At 37.9% G+C, this 18,116-nt stretch overlaps 1 protein-coding gene across 1 annotated transcript in view; it reads left to right on the forward strand.

Annotated features, from left to right (window-relative positions):
• MGAM2 (maltase-glucoamylase 2 (putative)) overlaps window positions 1-18,116 on the forward strand; it is a 111,649-nt gene that overhangs the window by 81,150 nt on the left and 12,383 nt on the right. Inside the window, exons 38-46 of the mRNA XM_031013481.2 lie at window positions 3,480-3,613; window positions 3,891-3,925; window positions 4,026-4,142; window positions 4,726-4,874; window positions 4,970-5,054; window positions 5,468-5,524; window positions 5,944-6,068; window positions 7,492-7,580; window positions 16,150-16,199. Coding sequence (XP_030869341.2) covers window positions 3,480-3,613; window positions 3,891-3,925; window positions 4,026-4,142; window positions 4,726-4,874; window positions 4,970-5,054; window positions 5,468-5,524; window positions 5,944-6,068; window positions 7,492-7,580; window positions 16,150-16,199 — 841 coding nt within the window. The remainder of the gene's footprint in view (window positions 1-3,479; window positions 3,614-3,890; window positions 3,926-4,025; window positions 4,143-4,725; window positions 4,875-4,969; window positions 5,055-5,467; window positions 5,525-5,943; window positions 6,069-7,491; window positions 7,581-16,149; window positions 16,200-18,116) is intronic.

Consider the following 18,116-nt stretch of genomic DNA (forward strand, 5'->3'; position numbering starts at 1 on the left):
CCCATGCACCATCCCCTCCTCTCTCTTCAGGGAAATTTGCTTTTCACACATCCGCATCCCATCGTCGTCTTTCTCTTCAGAGAAGCTTGCTCCACAAATTATACTTTTCCATGGGTGCTCGTTTCTTCATGATTTATTTTTATCTTCTTCTTCACTGCTGGTATATTGCTTTAGGATTTGGGCTGTGAAATCTTCTAACTAAACTTTCTCATCTTTCAAATTGGAAAAATCATGCCATCTATTGTTATTATAAAAATTAAATGATATAATGAATCCACAAGTACTTGACATATTGTAAGCACTCAACAAACATTAGCAATATTTTTTAATTCCTTTTCATCAACGTTTGAAAATGCCCCAGTTGTTCTTGCTTTTGCCTATATCCTCCTCCAACCATCATCTAATCTTTCAACTCCCTCTCATATTCAAGCTATTTGAAGGAGCTCTTTCCATACATGATATGTATATTTTTTAATTCCCATACACCTTGATGTTTCTCCCTTTACCAATCACAAATGCTGGTCATTCTGACCTTGATCAGGCTAATCCCTTAGCACATACAATCTAAAGACCAACTTACATCTATTTCCTTCATGAAACCTGCTCAGATTACTCCATCCCTCCTAATTCCCTCCTTCTCTTAACTACTAACCTGACAGTATGTTCTACATTTTAAGTTATTTCCTCTACACACCTGGGGAGAAGACCATGTCTTCTTTGCTCTTTTCTGTCCAAGCACTGAACCATTTTTATTTCTTTTTATGAAAATGCCTTTCTTTGTCAGCCCTGAGTGCCCACATTGATGGGAGAGCTCAGCGTTTGTGGCATCAGTGGTCAGTTTTGTTCACTGACTCTTCCCTGCTGACTTTCATGCTACATCCTCTGCTGACCTTGAGGTTCACAATACTGAGGTTCATAATATGCCCTGCTGCATATGCTCTGTGTGCTTTTGCTAGTTTCTCAGGATCTTGACTGTGCTTCCCAACCTAGATTCCGGATATTTATGCATTTACCTCTCTGACCACAGTTCCACAAACTCCTTTGCAGGTTTCCCTTCCCAGTCTTTCCAAGCCTATGCTCCTTCTACGCCTGGGTTCAGTCATCATTTTTTTTTCCACACCATGTAGCTTTTCCCTTGGATAAGCACAAACACATACTACTGGCTTTAAATACACTCTGGATTCAGATGGCCGCCAAATCTGTGTTCCTAACCCAGACCTCTCTTGAGCTTCAAACCTAGAATTGCCCATAGATGTCTCATTTATGATGTCCCATAGGCACTTCAAACCTAATACTTAAAATGTTGAACTATTTGTCTCTCCCTTAAACCTGTCCTCCTGCAGTCTTTTTTTTCTTCTTCTTCTTCTTTTTTTTTTTTTTAACATGGTGTCTCGCTCTGTCACCCAGGCTGGAGTGCAGTGGCACGATCTCGACTCACTGCAACCTCCATCTCCTGGGTTCAAGCAATTCTCCTGCCTCAGCCTCCCTAGTAGCTGCGATTAGAGTTGCATGCCACCATGCCCAGCTAATTTTGCATTTTTATTAGAGACAGGGTTTTGCCATATTGGCTAGGCTAGTCTCGAACTGCTGACTTCAGGTGATCCATCTGCCTGGGCCTCCCAAAGTGCTGGGAATACAGGCATGAGCCACTGCGCCTGGCCTCTCCAGCATTCTTTATTTTAGTGAAAGGAACCAAGTTTAACTAGTCATTAGGTCATCCTAGATTCTCTTTCTTTTCCTGCTTTCAGTCAGTGACTCAGTTCTTTGCATCAGTCACTACTCTATCTTCCTGCCTTATTCCAGGCCTTCATTATCTCTCATCTAGACTGTTATAAAAATCTAAGCTATCCTTACCCCCATTTCTTTATCACACGTACATACATATGCATTCTTCCAATTCGTGTATGGTTAAATCTATACCTTTTACTTCATTATGTTTTGTCCATTGTTTTTATCTGAAATTCCTTTCTCTTGTAGAAATCAGGTGGTTTATATATTCTTTCAGTTTTAATAGAACATGTGTGCATGTGTGTGTGTGTGTGTGTGTGTGTGTGTGTGTGTGTATTTCCATTCATTTTTGGATTTGTTTTGGTGTGAAAAATTGGAAATAACCCAAATGGATTAGTTTACACAACAGTAGTCAGCTACTTTTCCTGACATCATTTATTGACATTCATCTGTGTCTATTGATCTGTGATGCTTTTTTAAGCAAATACTTGGATTGTATACATACTAGGATCTGTTAGTACACTTTCTCTTTTGTTCAGTTGATTTCTCCCTCACACAGTTGTTGTTATTTTCTAAGGGTGCGTGCAGATGATCCATCTTCCGCTGAAACATAAACATCTTTTATGTATATTTGCCTCTGTGTGCAAAACATGTCTTGCTTTTTGAGGTACAGAAAAGCAGAGTGAATATTTCCAAAATGCTGTAGCTTTTATTTGGATCCCAGATCTGTCTCCTTATTCTTTTGTTCCCTCTTCCCCTGCCTGCCGTATGACTACAGACACGTGTGCGCCACCCTGCCCAGCTAATTTTATTTTTTTGTAGAGACAGGGTCTCAATGTGTTGCCTAGGCTGGTCTTGAACTTCTGGCCTCAAGCAGTCCTTCTGCCTTAGCCTCCCAAGGTGCTGGGATTACATGTGTGAGTTTCCGTGCCTGGCCTCCTTTTCACTCTTTTTTTTTTTTTTTTTTTGAGACAGAGTCTTGCTCTATCTCCTAGGCTGAAGGGCAGTGCCACGATCTCAGCTCACTGCAACCTCCACCTCCTCAGGTTCAAGTGATTCTCCTACCTCAGCCTCCTGGGTAGCTGGGATTAGAGGTGTGCACACCACACCCGGCTAATTTTTTTTTTTTTTTTTAGTAGAGACAGGGTTTCACCATGTTGGCCAGGCTGGTCTTGAATTCCTGACCTCAAGTGATCCACCCACCTTGACCTCCCAAAATGCTGGAATTACAGGTGTGAGCCACCACAGCCAGACCTCTTTACCCTTTAAATGACCTTTGATAAGCATTTTAAAGATCATCTTATTTTGTCCAGCTCACTATTTTCAGGCGAATGCCTTTCTAACTTCTCTGAACCTTAGCTTCCTAACAGTAAAAGGAGTGCAAGGAAACCTTTTCATGATGTTATGAGACACCGCATAGGAAAGTGACCAGTATAATACTGGAATAGAGGAATTGTTCCATAAATAGCTATATTACGCCTCACTCCCACCCCTTTCTCTTACTCCAGGGTGATAGTTAGTTAACCAGATTTTTCAAAAATGAAACCCACATTCTACGTGCAGATATACCTCTAGTCTTGCTGTGAAGTTTGTTGGGATCTTTAGCACGGCTTTGAGACAGCAGATTCTTTCAGGGAAGAAGTTATCTGACTTGGACCGAAGTACCCTCACCCCCTCATGCTCCAAGCTGCAGTTATTCTCTGTAAAGGAGTTTGTTTCTTCAACTCACCTTCTTATTCCCCTCCCATCAGAGCTGTGCAGGAGGTGACAGGACAGCGAGGGGTCATCATCACCCGCTCCACATTTCCCTCTTCTGGACGCTGGGGAGGACACCGGTTGGGAAACAACACAGCTGCATGGGACCAGCTGGGGAAATCTATCATTGGTGTGTGGGCTCATTCCCAGGGGCCTGTGCTGGCAGGGAGGGCACTGGAGTTTGTGCTGTTCAACAGCACTGGTTATGTCTCTATCATCATCTAGGTGGGTGGTAAAATTAACAAGAACTGAGTTCTCTCTGGGCGTGGATTTTAATTTACACCCATCTTTTAATATTTTCATCATGGTCCAGGGCTTTCTAATGGGGTAAGGAAAAATCAGGCCAAGCCTTCACTCTCCTCCCAAAGTGCTCCTTCCTCCAACACAACTGTGTCTTCTCCTTGCAGGCATGATGGAGTTCAGTCTCTTTGGAATACCTTATGTAAGTCACATTCGGACCATTACTAATTGCCCAGTCAGATTTTAGTGAGTCAGCGCCTCATGATATTCCCACCTCATGCTCTCATTATGCATCTTCTCAGACAGGAGCAGATATCTGTGGGTTCTTTGGAGATGCTGAATATGAGATGTGTGTTCGCTGGATGCAACTGGGGGCATTTTATCCATTTTCCAGAAACCACAACAACATCGGGACAAGGGTGAGGCAGCAGTTCATGCTCCAGGTGTTGCGCACCCTCAAATCATAACTTCTTTTTAACCCCCGGGAGTATTATACTCATTTCCTGAGAAAAATAAAAAAACATCACCAGAATCTTAATTTCTTGGAAAATCCACAGAGTTCAGAACTCTGGAATTATCAGTAATTTTTAGAAATATACCTTTTCTCATCTCCTGGAGAATTAGTACCCATGAGGAAAAGTTTTTATAGTTCCACATGGGGCTAAAATGAAAGAAGATCCCTTTGCTTTTAAGAATATTGAATTTGTATTTTACTCAAATTCATCGAAGTTATGTTGGTGCTGCACGGAAACCTCTCTCTGTACACATGTAGAGGGCCAGAGCTGGACCTATTCCAGGGACTTAGGAATCAGTGATAAAGAGGAGAAAGCAAGAAATTCTAATTTTGTAGGGTGGCAGAGATGGGGGAAAGGGTAGGCCAGGAATGAAGGGATAAGTGGCTTGTAACCTACATTTTGAATAAATGCCCATTGATTCTTTTCTGATGCCACGGGGATGGAATGAAGAAGAGGTGATCCATTATATGCTCCTTTATCCTTACAGAGACAAGATCCTGTGGCCTGGAATTCAACCTTTGAGATGTTGTCCAGAAAAGTCCTAGAGACCAGATATACCCTGCTTCCTTATCTCTATACTCTGATGCATAAAGCTCACGTTGAGGGCAGCACAGTTGTCCGGCCCCTTCTCCATGAGTGAGTACAGCCTCTTTCCCCAAGCATGTCTTGCAAATAATCCTCTGTAGCAGTCATAAGAGGATAGGTGAATTTTTCCTGTTTATTTTTTTAAGGTTTACGGATGACAGGACAACATGGGATATAGACCATCAGTTCATGTTGGGCCCTGCTATCTTAATCAGCCCTGTGTTGGAAACTGTGAGTTCTTCACTGTAGGTCAGAAAACCTTCAATCACATGATCTAAAATCATGGGAAAAGCATTTTAAAGATCATCTTGTTTTGTCCAGCTCACTATTTTCAGGCGAATACCTTTCTAGAACATCTACAGGAGATCTTTTTCTTTTTTTTTAAAGATCTCTCTGTTAATGAAAGCTTTACTACACTGACTGATTTCTCATTTAAAAATTTTGTCATTTACTTTTTAAAAATATGTTTTTTCTGTAGTTCTGAGGGATAATTTTTCAGGATTTTTCTTAATAAAATCCCTCAAATTATTGCAATCACTAATAAAATTTTCATTTTTTATCTTAATTATACAGAGTGTTTTGAAAATGAAAATGGAAAATATTTTTTGAACTATGCATAATGACATGTCAATTTTATGTTTCAGAGCACATTTGAGATCTCTGCTTATTTTCCGAGAGCCCGCTGGTATGACTATAGCACGGTAAGAACTAATATATTTGTGAAGAACCAGTTTGGTCTATGCAGGGTGGAGAGGTGGATAGAGCCTTCTATTTCCAAGCACATATTTTCTAAGGCAATAATTTTGACCTTTTTAGCCTTGGCAAGGCTTGTTTAAATGAAAGCACGTATAAGAGCATAGACGAAATCTAAGCACCTACATCTCATTGAAGCTCCCCCCTCACCCTTGCCCTTGCCTCTCAACTTTTCTGGAGAAACAAAGACAAGTCTAGATTTTCAGTCTTAAGCAAAACTGAAAGATCAGAGATTTTCTCTTTAGGTTTGCAGTCTTTTGCTGACTTTCTAACATGCTTCCCAGGAAAGGAAGGACTTGTAATTAAAACATGCTCTCATTTAATATATTTATCTCTCACCATTTTTTGCCTGTATTCTCCTTTCTAGGGAACTAGCAGCACATCAACAGGTCAGAGGAAAATCCTGAAGGCTCCCCTTGACCACATCAACCTTCATGTCAGAGGAGGCTACATCCTGCCCTGGCAAGAGCCTGCAATGAACACTCACTCCAGGTGAGGAGAAGAGGCGATGTCTAACAGCCTCTTGCTATACCATAACGAGGAAGCCTTACAGGAGGCTGTCCCACCTTCGCCAGGGATATGTGGATTATAAACTAAATTGCCAAACAGCTTTACTGGTCAGATCCTGTGAGCGCTTTCTGAGTGGGACCCGGAGGAAGATGAGTTCATAAAGTTAGTCTTAGGGATATATATACACACATATATTTTTGTCTGTAGTGATGTATCAAAGGCAAAAATTTTCCTGAAGGCAGAAAAATGTTTCTCTTTCCACACTATTAAAAAGGAATAGGGAATGTTAATGAGCTCTTTGACTTGTGATTGAACAAGAACTAGGTAGGACTGAGTCCTTGTCCTATCCAAGAACTTAGTGTTCATTCCTAGGTCTGCTTTGGTCAATCAAGGAAAGATATGCTTGTGTGTTGTGTGTGTGTACATACACATATATAAATTACACATATAATATGTAAAAATTTATAAAATCATTGATTAAACAGAACACGTCACATCAAGAAAGGCACATAATAACAAGTCAAAAGGAGAGAAGTTAACTTTCAGCCTTGTGGTGTAACACATGGTTTATATGAAAGAGGGCTTTGAGCTGGATCTTTTAGATTTGAATGTACAAAGGGGAAAGAGAGATCCTGGTCGATTAAAAAACTGAAGGTGAAAAATGGCTTGGGTTTGGGAACATAAACCATCCAGTTTAACTGGAGGACAGATAAAGGAAGAGATAAAATAAGTAAAACTCCAGCAGGTTAGGATCAGATCCTGGAGGGTGGTGAATGCCAAGCCACTACTTTGGATTTTATTCTGTGGCAACCTGGAAGCTACTGAGGATTCTCTTTTGAGGGATTTTCTTCCTATGAAATTAATATTTCAAGATCAAAAAACCAAATACCGCATATTCTCACTCATAGGTGGGAACTGAACAATGAGATCACATGGACACAGGAAGGGGAATATCACACTCTGGGGACTGTGGTGGGGTGGGGGGAGGGGGGAGGGAGAGCATTCGGAGATATACCTAATGCTAGATGACGAGTTAGTGGGTGCAGCGCACCAGCATGGCACATGTATACATATGTAACTAACCTGCACAATGTGCACATGTACCCTAAAACTTAAAGTATAATTAAAAAAAAAGCCAAAAAAATATATATTTCATTATATTACTTGTATATATATTTGATTTTTGGAAATTGAAGCTAAACCAAATGTTTTATTAAATTTTAAATGTTTTCCATTAACTTTTAAGTGTCTTATATTTTATATATTGTACCTATTTTTAGAACTTTATATGCATATTTAATACATTTCTTTTATTTCTAGATAAGTAATGTTTTTAACACAGTCTGTTCTTTATTCTTACAACCTACAATCTAGAGAAAAATAACTCTTTTTTTTTTTTTGGTAGTCGACAAAATTTTATGGGATTGATTGTTGCTTTGGATGACAATGGGACAGCTGAAGGCCAGGTGTTCTGGGATGATGGACAAAGCATTGGTGAGTATAAACTTTCCAGGGTCCCTGTACATCATTGAGAAAAATCATACCATAGAGGCTCGGCATATAACTAACATGAACTGAAAACCTCTCTCTGCCTATTGTCAATAAGGCAATAACATTTGGAGAATTTTTCCAACTTTTGCCTGCTCATTTATATTATACTATAGTTAGTATAGACTGGGTACAGTCCCCAGCTTTGTAGGTTCAGGAACTTGCTGTTATGCATTCAGCCAGGGATGATCTATCTCTGTATAACTGTCTCACTCTTGATTTAAAAAGAAGTGTGAATGCAAATATCAGGCTGATGGTTAATTCATTCTCAATGGGACAGAAACATGACTCTATCATTTGGATCAGCCATCTATACCAGGCACCCTGTTCCTCACAAATAGGCCTGCTCAAGAGGCAATTTAGAGGTTAGAAAATTTCTTGGTGACTCATAAATTGGGAATTAAGTATTGCCCAAAGGATACTTACATCGATGAAATATTAATTTGTATGTTTCCTTTCCCCAGTTGAGATAGAGTATGTTAGTTCTACTTTAGGTAAGTGAGATTTGTCATTATCATCAGAACACCCTCTAACTCAGACTTTTCTATAGAAATATGGACACACTGTTACTAGCTGACTCTCACTTTTCACTACTTATTACTGTGGACCAGAACCTTCTAATCTTGCAACATACCACATTTTCTGAAATTATAGTATAGCTTATTTTTCACTACTAGTATTTCTAGAGATTCCTTCTTTTTTAGATTCCTTCATTATAAAGATAAGAAATTCTCATTAAATAAGTAGATATTCTTTACAACACATGTTAAAGACAGAAAATTAGAAAAAAATACAAGCACTTTTAATATTTTTGCTGTACTGACTTTGGCTTTTGTATTAAGAAAATGCTTAATTTTTAATATGGCTGAAAACATTTTGCATATTTAATTTGTGAATCCTGTTTATTTTCCTCTAACATAATGACAGAAACATGTGTGAATGTTATTATTTGTTCCTTATAAATACCATTATGATGATCATATTCTGTTGAGAGAATATGTACAGGTTGGTTTTAATTTTCATTGTTATAAATAACATCCTTTTTCTTTCTTTCTTTCTTTTTTTTTTTTGAGTCTCACTCTCTCATTCAGGCTGCAGTGGCGCGATCGCAGCTCACTGCAACCTCCTCCTCCCTAGTTCAAGTGATTCTCCCGGCTCAGCCTTCCTGAGTAGCTGGGATTTCAGGTGTGTGGCACAACACCCACTAATTTTTGTATTTTTAGTAGAGATGGGGTTTCGCCATGTTGGCCAGGCTGGTCTCGAACTCTTGGCCTCAAGTGATTCACCTGCCTCGGCCTCCCTAAGTGCTGAGATTACAGGCATGAGCCACCGTTCCCAGCCCATATATAACATCCTTGAGTATTAACCATTGTTTCCATTTTAGATTACGTCCATAGAGTAGATTCCTGGAAGTGATATTTCTGTCTTTTAATCACCTTTAAAAAAGTTGTGATTTATACAAATAAAATGTATCCATTTTAAGAATACAGTTAAGTTTTGACAAATGTGTACAGTTGTATAGCCACTACCACAATGAAGATGTGGAATATTTTTATAACCCTGAAAGTTCGCCTTTTATAGTCAGCCTGCGGATTCATCCAACTGTGGTTTGAAAATGCAGTTAGCCTACAATAGTTGCATCTGTATTGACCATGTACAGACATGTTTTTCTTGTTATTATTTTGTAAACAATACAGGATGCCAATGATTTACATAATGTTTACATTGGATCAGGTTTTATAAGTACCCTGGAGATTATTTAAAGTACACGGGAGGATGTGTATAGGTTATATGCAAATATTATACCACAAAATAACTTACATTCAAATAATAATGTCAGATTCATTTTAATGGTCAAAAAATGAAACCACTGAAATATTCATCAATAAGTATATTGGTCAATAGTCATGGAATATTACCATGGAAGACACCATGGATTATTATTAGGAATAAAAAGCAATTAATTTCCTTTACATGCAACAGCATGGATGAATGTAAAAGGCATTTTTGCTAAGTGAAAGATGCTAAAAATACAAAAATAGTACATATTGTATGATTCTATTCATATAAAATCTAGAAAATACAAATCCAGTCTATAGTGACAGAAAGAAGAACAGTAGTTGCCAGATCCTGGAAGGAAGGATCAGGACTGGGGAGAAGCTGACTAGAAAGAAGTACTGCTGTCCCTGGGTATCCATAGGCGGTTGGTTCCAGGACCCCTGCGGATATCAAATTCCACAGATGCTCAAGTTCCTTATATAAAATGATAATATTTTTATAATTTCAACTTTTATTTTAGATATAGGGTGTACATGTGCAGGTTTGTTGCATGGATGTATTGTATGATGCTGAGGTTTGGGGTATGGATCCCGTCACCCAGGCAGTGAGCATAGTAACTATTGGGTAGTTTTTCAACCCATGCCCCCCTTCCTTGTTACCCCATCTAATAGCCTGCAGTGTCTATTGTTCTCGTCTTTATGTCCATGTGTACTCAGTGTTTAGCTCCCACTTATAAGTAAGAAAATGCATTATTTGGTTTTCTTTTTCTGTGTTAATTTTCTTAAGATTGTGACCTCTAACTGCATCCATGCTGCTGCATAGGACATGATTTCATTCTTTTTTATGGCTGTGTAGTATTCCATGGTGTATATGTACCACTTTTTCTTTATCCAATCCTTTGCTGATAGGCACCTGGGTTGATTCCACGTCTTTGCAATTGTAAATAGTGCTGTGAGGAACATAAGAGCACATGGGTCCTTTTGGTAGAATGATTTATTTTCCTTTGGGACATACCAAGTAATGAGATTGCTGGGTTGAATTGTAGTCCTGTTTTAATTTCTTTAATAAATCTCCAGACTACTTTCCACAGTGGCTGAACTAATTTACATTTCCACCAACAGTGTTTAAGCATTTCCTTTTCTCTGCAGCCTTGCTAGCATATGTTATTATTTGACTTTTTAATAATAGTGGTTTTGATTTGCATTTCTGTAATGATTGGTGATGATAAGCATTTTTTCATGTTTATTGGCCATTTACATGTCTTCTTTAGAGAAGTGTCTGTTCATGTCCTTTGGCTATTTTTTAATGGGGTTATTTGACTTTTGCTTCTTGATTTAAGTTTCTTATAGAATCTGGATGTTAGACCTTTGTTGGATGCATAGCTTGTGAATACTTTCTCCTACTCTGTAGGTTGTCTACTCTGTTGATAGCTTTTTTCACTGTGAAGAAGCTCTTTAGTTTAATTAAGTCCAACTTGTCAATTTTTGTTTTTGTTGTAATTGCCTTTGGGGGCATAGCCAAACATATTTTGCCAAGACCAACGTTGAGAAATCAGACAAGACACATAAATGGAAAAAAACATTCCATGCTCATGGATTTGAGGAATCAAAGCAATGTACAGATTCGACACTATTCTTATCAAACTAGCAACATCATTTTTCACAGAATTAGAAAAAAACTATTCTAAAATTCCTATGGAACCAGAAAAAGAGCCCAAATAGCCAAAGCAATCCTAAGCAAAAAGAACAAAACCAGAGGTATCACACTACCCAACATCAAGCTGTACTATAAAGCTATAGTAACCAAAATAGCATAGTACTGGTATAAAAACAGACACATAGCAATAGAACAGTATAGAAAATCCAGAAATAAAGCCCCACACCTACAACCATCTAATCTTTGACAAAGGTGGCAAAAACAAGCAGTAGAGAAAGACTGTATTCAATAAATGGTACTGGGACAACTGGCTAGCCATGTGCAGAAGAATGAAACGGAACCCTTACCTTTCACTGTATAAAAAAATTAACTCGAGATGGATTGAAGATTTAAATGTAAGACCTCAAACTATAAAAATCCTAGAAGGAAATGCTCTTCATGTTCTTCTTTTTCTTTGGTTATTTTAGCTCTTTTGTATTTCACACAGATTTTAAAATCAGCTTGTCACTTTTTAACAACAAGACCACCTTCTGGAATTTTGACTGTAATTGCTTTTATTCTTAAGACCAATTTTTGAATATTTGTCATCTCTTTTTTATCTGTCTCTTTCTCTCATCTACTTACCTACTTATCTACCTATCTAGCTCTATATAATTACCATTTACTTAGATCTTTAATTACTCTAGCAATGTTTTATAATTTTTGGCGTATGGATCTTGTACATATTTTGTTAAATATGTCCTAAGTACTTTTAAGTTTTTGATGGTATTTTAAATAATATTTTAAATTTCTCCTAACAGTTTATGGATAATATATTATAACCTATATTCACTTAATATGATATATGAGAGATATTTTTCAAATGGTTTTATTTTCTATTTATGGGTGAAAACTTGCTAAAGAAAAAATATGAAGGAATTAAACAACTTCTCTCTTCAGAGCTCAGTTCAGTCTTTGGACTTTCTTTTTAACATAATCTGATAAGAAACTCTAGGAGAGGCATGTGGTATTCTGAAATTAAATAGATCTAGGTTTGAATACCATCTCAGTAACTTTCTAGTTGTATATCTTCTGGAAAATTACTTATTTTGTTGTCTCCATTTATTCTTCTTTAGTATCTACAACATACACCTATGTTGTAATTTTATGAGGATAAAATGATTTAACATACATAAAACATTCCTGGCACATGAGTTCTAAATAAAATGTGTCATTAATATGTAAAGTAAATAAAACTCTATTCTTAACATTTAATATGAGCTACTTTACATACAATTAGCATGTCTAACTTATGAAAACAAAATGAAAATAAATAAATAAGTAAATAAAGTAAAGTTAGTGTGGTTAATAAGATAATAAGACAATAAGGCATCCAAAAGTCAAAAAGAGGAGGTTGACCAGCCATCCTGAATTTCAAAGCTGTGGCAGGACTTGAGCCTTATAAGGGCATACTACAGTGCCAATTTTTAAATTTAAGAACTGTATTTATTAAATGCATTTTAATATTCTTGTCTCTTGGGAAAGTACATACTTTTTCTCAAATTAAGCCTTTGTGAAAGATGAACGTTTAATCAGGGGTTGGCTAGGTGAGCAAGGAATGATAATAAAAGGAGTTAATGCCCATGATTAGACATTCAACACTTTGGTACCTCAGTGAGTCTAGCCAATGGGACTGCAGACTATTTTTGTTGTCAGATCATGACAAGTACTTGGTATATATCCATTCATCAATTGATGGACATTTGGGTTGTTTCCACTTTTTGGCTATTATAAATAATGCTGCTATGAACATCTGAATATAAGTCCTTGAATAGACACACTTTTAAAAACTCTCTTATATATTATACATACCTGGGAGTGAAATTTCTGGCTTATGTGGTAACTCTATGTCTAACTGTTGATAAAACATCCAACTGTTTTCTATAGAGGCAGCACCATTTTGCATCTCAATCAGCAGTGTATGAGGGTTCTGATTTCTCTTCTTCCTTGTCAACATTTATTATCTATCTTTTTTATTATGATCATTCCAGTGGGTGAAAAGCTGTAGTTTTTTGTGGTTTTGATTAATTTGTATTTCTCTGATAACTAATGTTGTTGAACATCTTTACATGTACTTATTATCCATGTGCACATTTTCTTCAGAGAAATGATTGCTTATATTCTTTTCACATTGTAAAATTAAAGTGTCTTTATTATTGAATCATAAACAGTCTTTATAGAATTTAGCTAAAAGTCCCTTATCTGATGCAGGATTTTCAAATATTTTCTATTATTTAGCAGGTGCCTCTTTTGAGGCACAAACTTTTAAATTTTGATGAAGTCTAATTTATCTATTTTTTTTATTCGTTTAATGTGCTTTTGGTGTTATATCTAAGAAACCATTGCCCATTACAAAGTCCCAAGTATTTGCTACTAGATTTTCTTCTAAGAGTTTTATAGTTTTAGCTCTTACATTTAGGTCTTTGATTCTTTTTGAGTTAATTTTTGTGTATGGTGTGAGGCAGGGGTCTATCTTCTTTATTTTGTATGTGGATTACAGTTGTCCCAGAATCATCTGTGAAAAGACTATTATTTTTCTCATTGAATTATTTTGGAGTTTTTGTTAAAAATCAATAGACCATTACTGTGAGGATTTATTTCTGAATTTTCATTTCTATTGCATTAATCTATATGTCTATTCTTATGTCAGCACTGCACTGTCTTGATTACAGTGGATTTGTAGTAAGTTTTAAAATCAGGAAGCATGAGTTCTTCAATTTAGTTCTTTTTCAAAAATGGGCCTTATTTTAAAGCAGGTTTTCTCAACCTCAGCAATACTGACGTTTTGGGCTAAATAATTATTTTGTGGTGGTGGCTGGGCTGGTTATTATACATGTTTAGCAGCATCCCTGCCCTCTCCCCACTTGATGTCAAAAGCAAAGTTATCTTCAAGATAACTACATGATCTCTAAATATTGTAAAATGTCTCCAGAGAGGCAAAATTACTGCTGGTTGAGGATCAATGTTTTAAGAGAACATAGAAAGTCCTTTGATACAGGTTTAGCTAATTAGGACTAGATGAGTGATGTCATAGTAGGTTAATAACATCACAATTAGTATGCAAAATCAACCCCCTATGAGCAATATGTTTCAAAAATTTAAAGGAATAAAGCCATTTCCTACAAGATTTTAACTTTCTATTACAGTATATTTTAGTCTTAAGATTAAAAATTAATAGTACCTGAAACTTTCAAACTTGTAAATTTTTATGGAGAAGGTTTTTAGCCTTTTTAAAAATCAAATATGCTTAAAAATTCAAATTTAAACTACTAAGATACAGTGTAAGTGTCATTTAAATGTTCTGTTAACAGACTTGGAACCATTTATTTAACTTTTCCTCACACAGGTGATATAATGGCTGTTCAAGGATAATCTTAAAAGAACATGTTAACAGAATCCCATTCTTTACAATTTTTTTATTAACTGCTAGAAGAGGCTGTAGTGTTTGCCCAGGTTGCATTTTCTAGCCAAGACTAAATTTTAAAATATGAGTTGTATAATTGCTTCCATAAAAGTGGAGGTAATTTAGAATACTTCGAGAGTTAGTTGGTTTAGGAGAGAATATGTTGGAATACTGACAAGAGTTGGAATGTTGAGAAGGGCCAAGAACAGAACATGAAGTGAAACTGATTTTTCAGAAACAGGGAGTTATAGGAACCATATGGGAAGGAGACATAAAGTAAGGATTATTTCAAAGGAGAGGTATGTGGGCAAAGTGGCTTAAAAATCCTGAACAGTATGAGGAGATATTTAGATTTTATATACTATGTCACTGGTGACTTAGAAAGGGTCAGATTCCATGGAAAAAGGAAACACAGGAGCTGGAGTTTAGGAGATGTAAGATTGAATTATGAGTTGGGTACACAGACATAACAAGCAAAGGCTACATTTATTTATTTATTTATTTTTATTTTTTTGAGATGGAGTCTCGCTCTGTCGCCCAGGCTGGAGTGCAGTGGCGTGATCTTGGCTGGCTGCAAGCTCTGCCTCCTGGGTTCACGCCATTCTCCCACCTCAGCCTCCCGAGTAGCTGGGACTACAGGCGCCCACCACCACGCCGCTTAATTTTGTTTTAGTATTTTTAGTAGAGACAGGGTTTCACCATGTTAGCCAGGACGGTCTCGAGCTCCTGACCTCGTGATGCGCCCGCCTCGGCCTCCCAAAATGCTGGGATTACAGTCGTGAGCCACCGCGCCCAGCCCAGCAAAGGCTACCTTTTTAAGATGTATGGTAATAAAAAGGAGACGCGGTAGTAGCTCGACATAAATAGAATTAAGTAAAAGTATTATCAGAACAGAGTACTCTGGAGCATAAATGTAGCCTGAAAAAGCAGAGAAGGTATAGGGAAGAACTGATGGAATAAATTCTACAGAGGCAGAAGTGCTTGGAATCTGGAGCACTGTGGGAGGATGAGCTAAGAGTAGGGAGAGAAGAATGGTGAAGGTGAAGATTGATGACGACTTTGACGACAGTGAGCAATCAATTTTAAGCACTTATTGTGCACAAGCCGAACATTATGTACCTTATTGCCACTAACGAGGTACTGTTATCTCCATTCTATAGATGATAAAATGTTAAGTAACTTGTCTGAGGTTGCACAGCTATTAAGTACAAGAGTTGGGATTTCAATCCATGTCTACCTGACTTGGGAGCCTAAATTCCTAACCACTCGCCTCTGCTTTATCATCATAGTCTTTAACATCCCAGCTATTGAACTCCTATGACTACATGCTTGCTGTCTCGCACAGAATAACCAAACAGTAGTCTCCACACTTCAGGTAATCTATCCTTTGTTCAACCCAGGTTCTCTTGCATTTGTAACCTTCTAACCTCCCCGGCAAGGTATCCATTTGCATTTGCACATCCCCACACTAACGTGCAGTGAAATAGTCTCTTAGCCACTCTCTTCAGTAGTCCTCAGAAAGGTGACAATGATCAGTAACTGTGACCCCATTGAGATAGTTTCTGACCACGCTCAAGATTATTTGCTGCAATTGAAGCAGTTAGTAGTTGCTTATTCTTTTCTTTTCCTTGTTTGCAGATACTTATGAAAATGGAAATTATTTTTTGGCAAACTTTATAGCAGCTCAGGTAAGACTAATTTACTACATTTTATAAATCTTTTCCCAGGTGTCTACAGATTAAACATTACAGTTAACTGTGTAAATGTAATATCCCACATCTTAATAGGAGGTTCTTCTTGCCTTTACTTTTATAATCCAGGTCTGTTGTCATTAAAGTAAGGAAGAAACAATCCTTATTTTGGCAGTTTTCCAGTAGACTATCTCCATGAAAAGAAACTTGGAATTCATACAATGCTGGGGAAAAATGGGGCCTTAAATGTGTAACATGTTTTCCAAAGATGAGAAATTTACTAGCTGATAAATTTTGAAAGAAAAATGCTATATAAGCTACTTATTATGCAATGAAAAGACGACCTCAAAACCTTAGTGGTATCTAACAATAAGCACTTACTTAGCTCATGAGCTTGCAGGGCTCAGAGGATCTGGGTCTGGTCTTGGCTGATCTTTGCTAGCTCACATACATCTCCAGTCAGTCTTGGGTCTATTGGGCTGTTTAGATAATCTTGGCTGTATTCACATATCTGGGGGGTCAGCTGACTCTCATATGATTTATCATGGCCTTGTGGGAAGGTCTAGGCGTGGCTTCTTCATAATTATGGAAGAGGGCTAAAATAAAAATAAAAGTGGAGATCCCTTAGTTCTTTTTAATTTTTTTATATCGAGTTGACTAATTTCCCATTACCAAAGCAAAATCACATGGTCAAGCCCAGAGACAGAGGAGGGACAGAATGCCTCAACCGGAGTGGGAGGGCATTGCAAAACTGCATGGAAAGGGGTATGGATTTGTAAGGGTTGAATATTTCATAACAGTGATGCAATCAATGCACCTTGCATGTTAAATGATCCCGTTGGTAATCTACATAATTTTAATTAGAGTATGAGGAGGATCATTCTAGGTCAAACTGGATTCTGCTTCTCTATTTTTACCTAGTCACTTTAACCAAGAAGTAATATAGCACAAATCTATTTTTTTCTATAACAGTGATTCACATATTTGAAGATGTCTCTCAGTTATTCCTTTTGTCTTCTTAGAATTATACATCACCAGGCTAACTTCATATTTCCTCTATTTCCTGCTTATAGTGGTTTCCAGGTCTGATCATTCTGTTTAGACTCCAGTTAACTTAGATTTCTTTTAAAACATCAGAACCGAGAGCATATTTTAGAGCTGTCTATCCAGTATGATAGCCACTAGCCACATGTGGCTATTGAGCACTTGAAATGTGACCAGCCTAATTTGAAATATTCAAAAGTTAGCTTAAAAAAATTCAAAAATGATTTGTGGGCTTCCTGGGCAAGATGGCCAAATAGGAACAGCTCTGGCCTGCAGCTCCCAGCGAGACCAACGCAGAAGGCAGGTGATTTCTGCATTTCCAACTGAGGTACCTGGTTCATCTCATTGAGACTGATTAGACAGTGGGTGCAGTCCACAGAGGGCGAGGAGAAGCAGGGTGTGGTGTCACCTCACCCAGGAAGCACAAGGGGTCAGGGTACTCCCCCCGTAGCCAAAGGAAGCTATGAGGGGCAGTGCTATCTGGCCCAGATACTACGCTTTTCCCATGGTCTTTGCAACCCACAGAGCAGGAGATTCCCTCAGGTGCCTACACCACCAGGACCCTGGGTTTCAAGCACAAAACTGGGTGGCCGTTTGGGCAGATACCAAACTAGCTTCAGGAGTTTTTTTTTTCATACCCTAGTGGTGCCTGGAACACCAGTGAGACAGAACCATTCACTCCTCTGGAAAGCCAGGGAGCCGATTGCCCTTGCTCAGCGGATCCCAACCCCACAGAGCCCAGCAAGCTAAGATCCACAGGCTTGAAATACTCGCTGCCAGCACAGCTGTCTGAAGTTGACGTGGGAAGCTCGAGTTTGGTGGAGGGAGGGGCATCTGCCATTACTGAAGCTTGAGTAGGCGGTTTTCCCC

Source organism: Gorilla gorilla, chromosome 6 (genome assembly GCF_029281585.2).
Source record: "Gorilla gorilla gorilla isolate KB3781 chromosome 6, NHGRI_mGorGor1-v2.1_pri, whole genome shotgun sequence".
Lineage (NCBI taxonomy): Eukaryota > Metazoa > Chordata > Mammalia > Primates > Hominidae > Gorilla > Gorilla gorilla.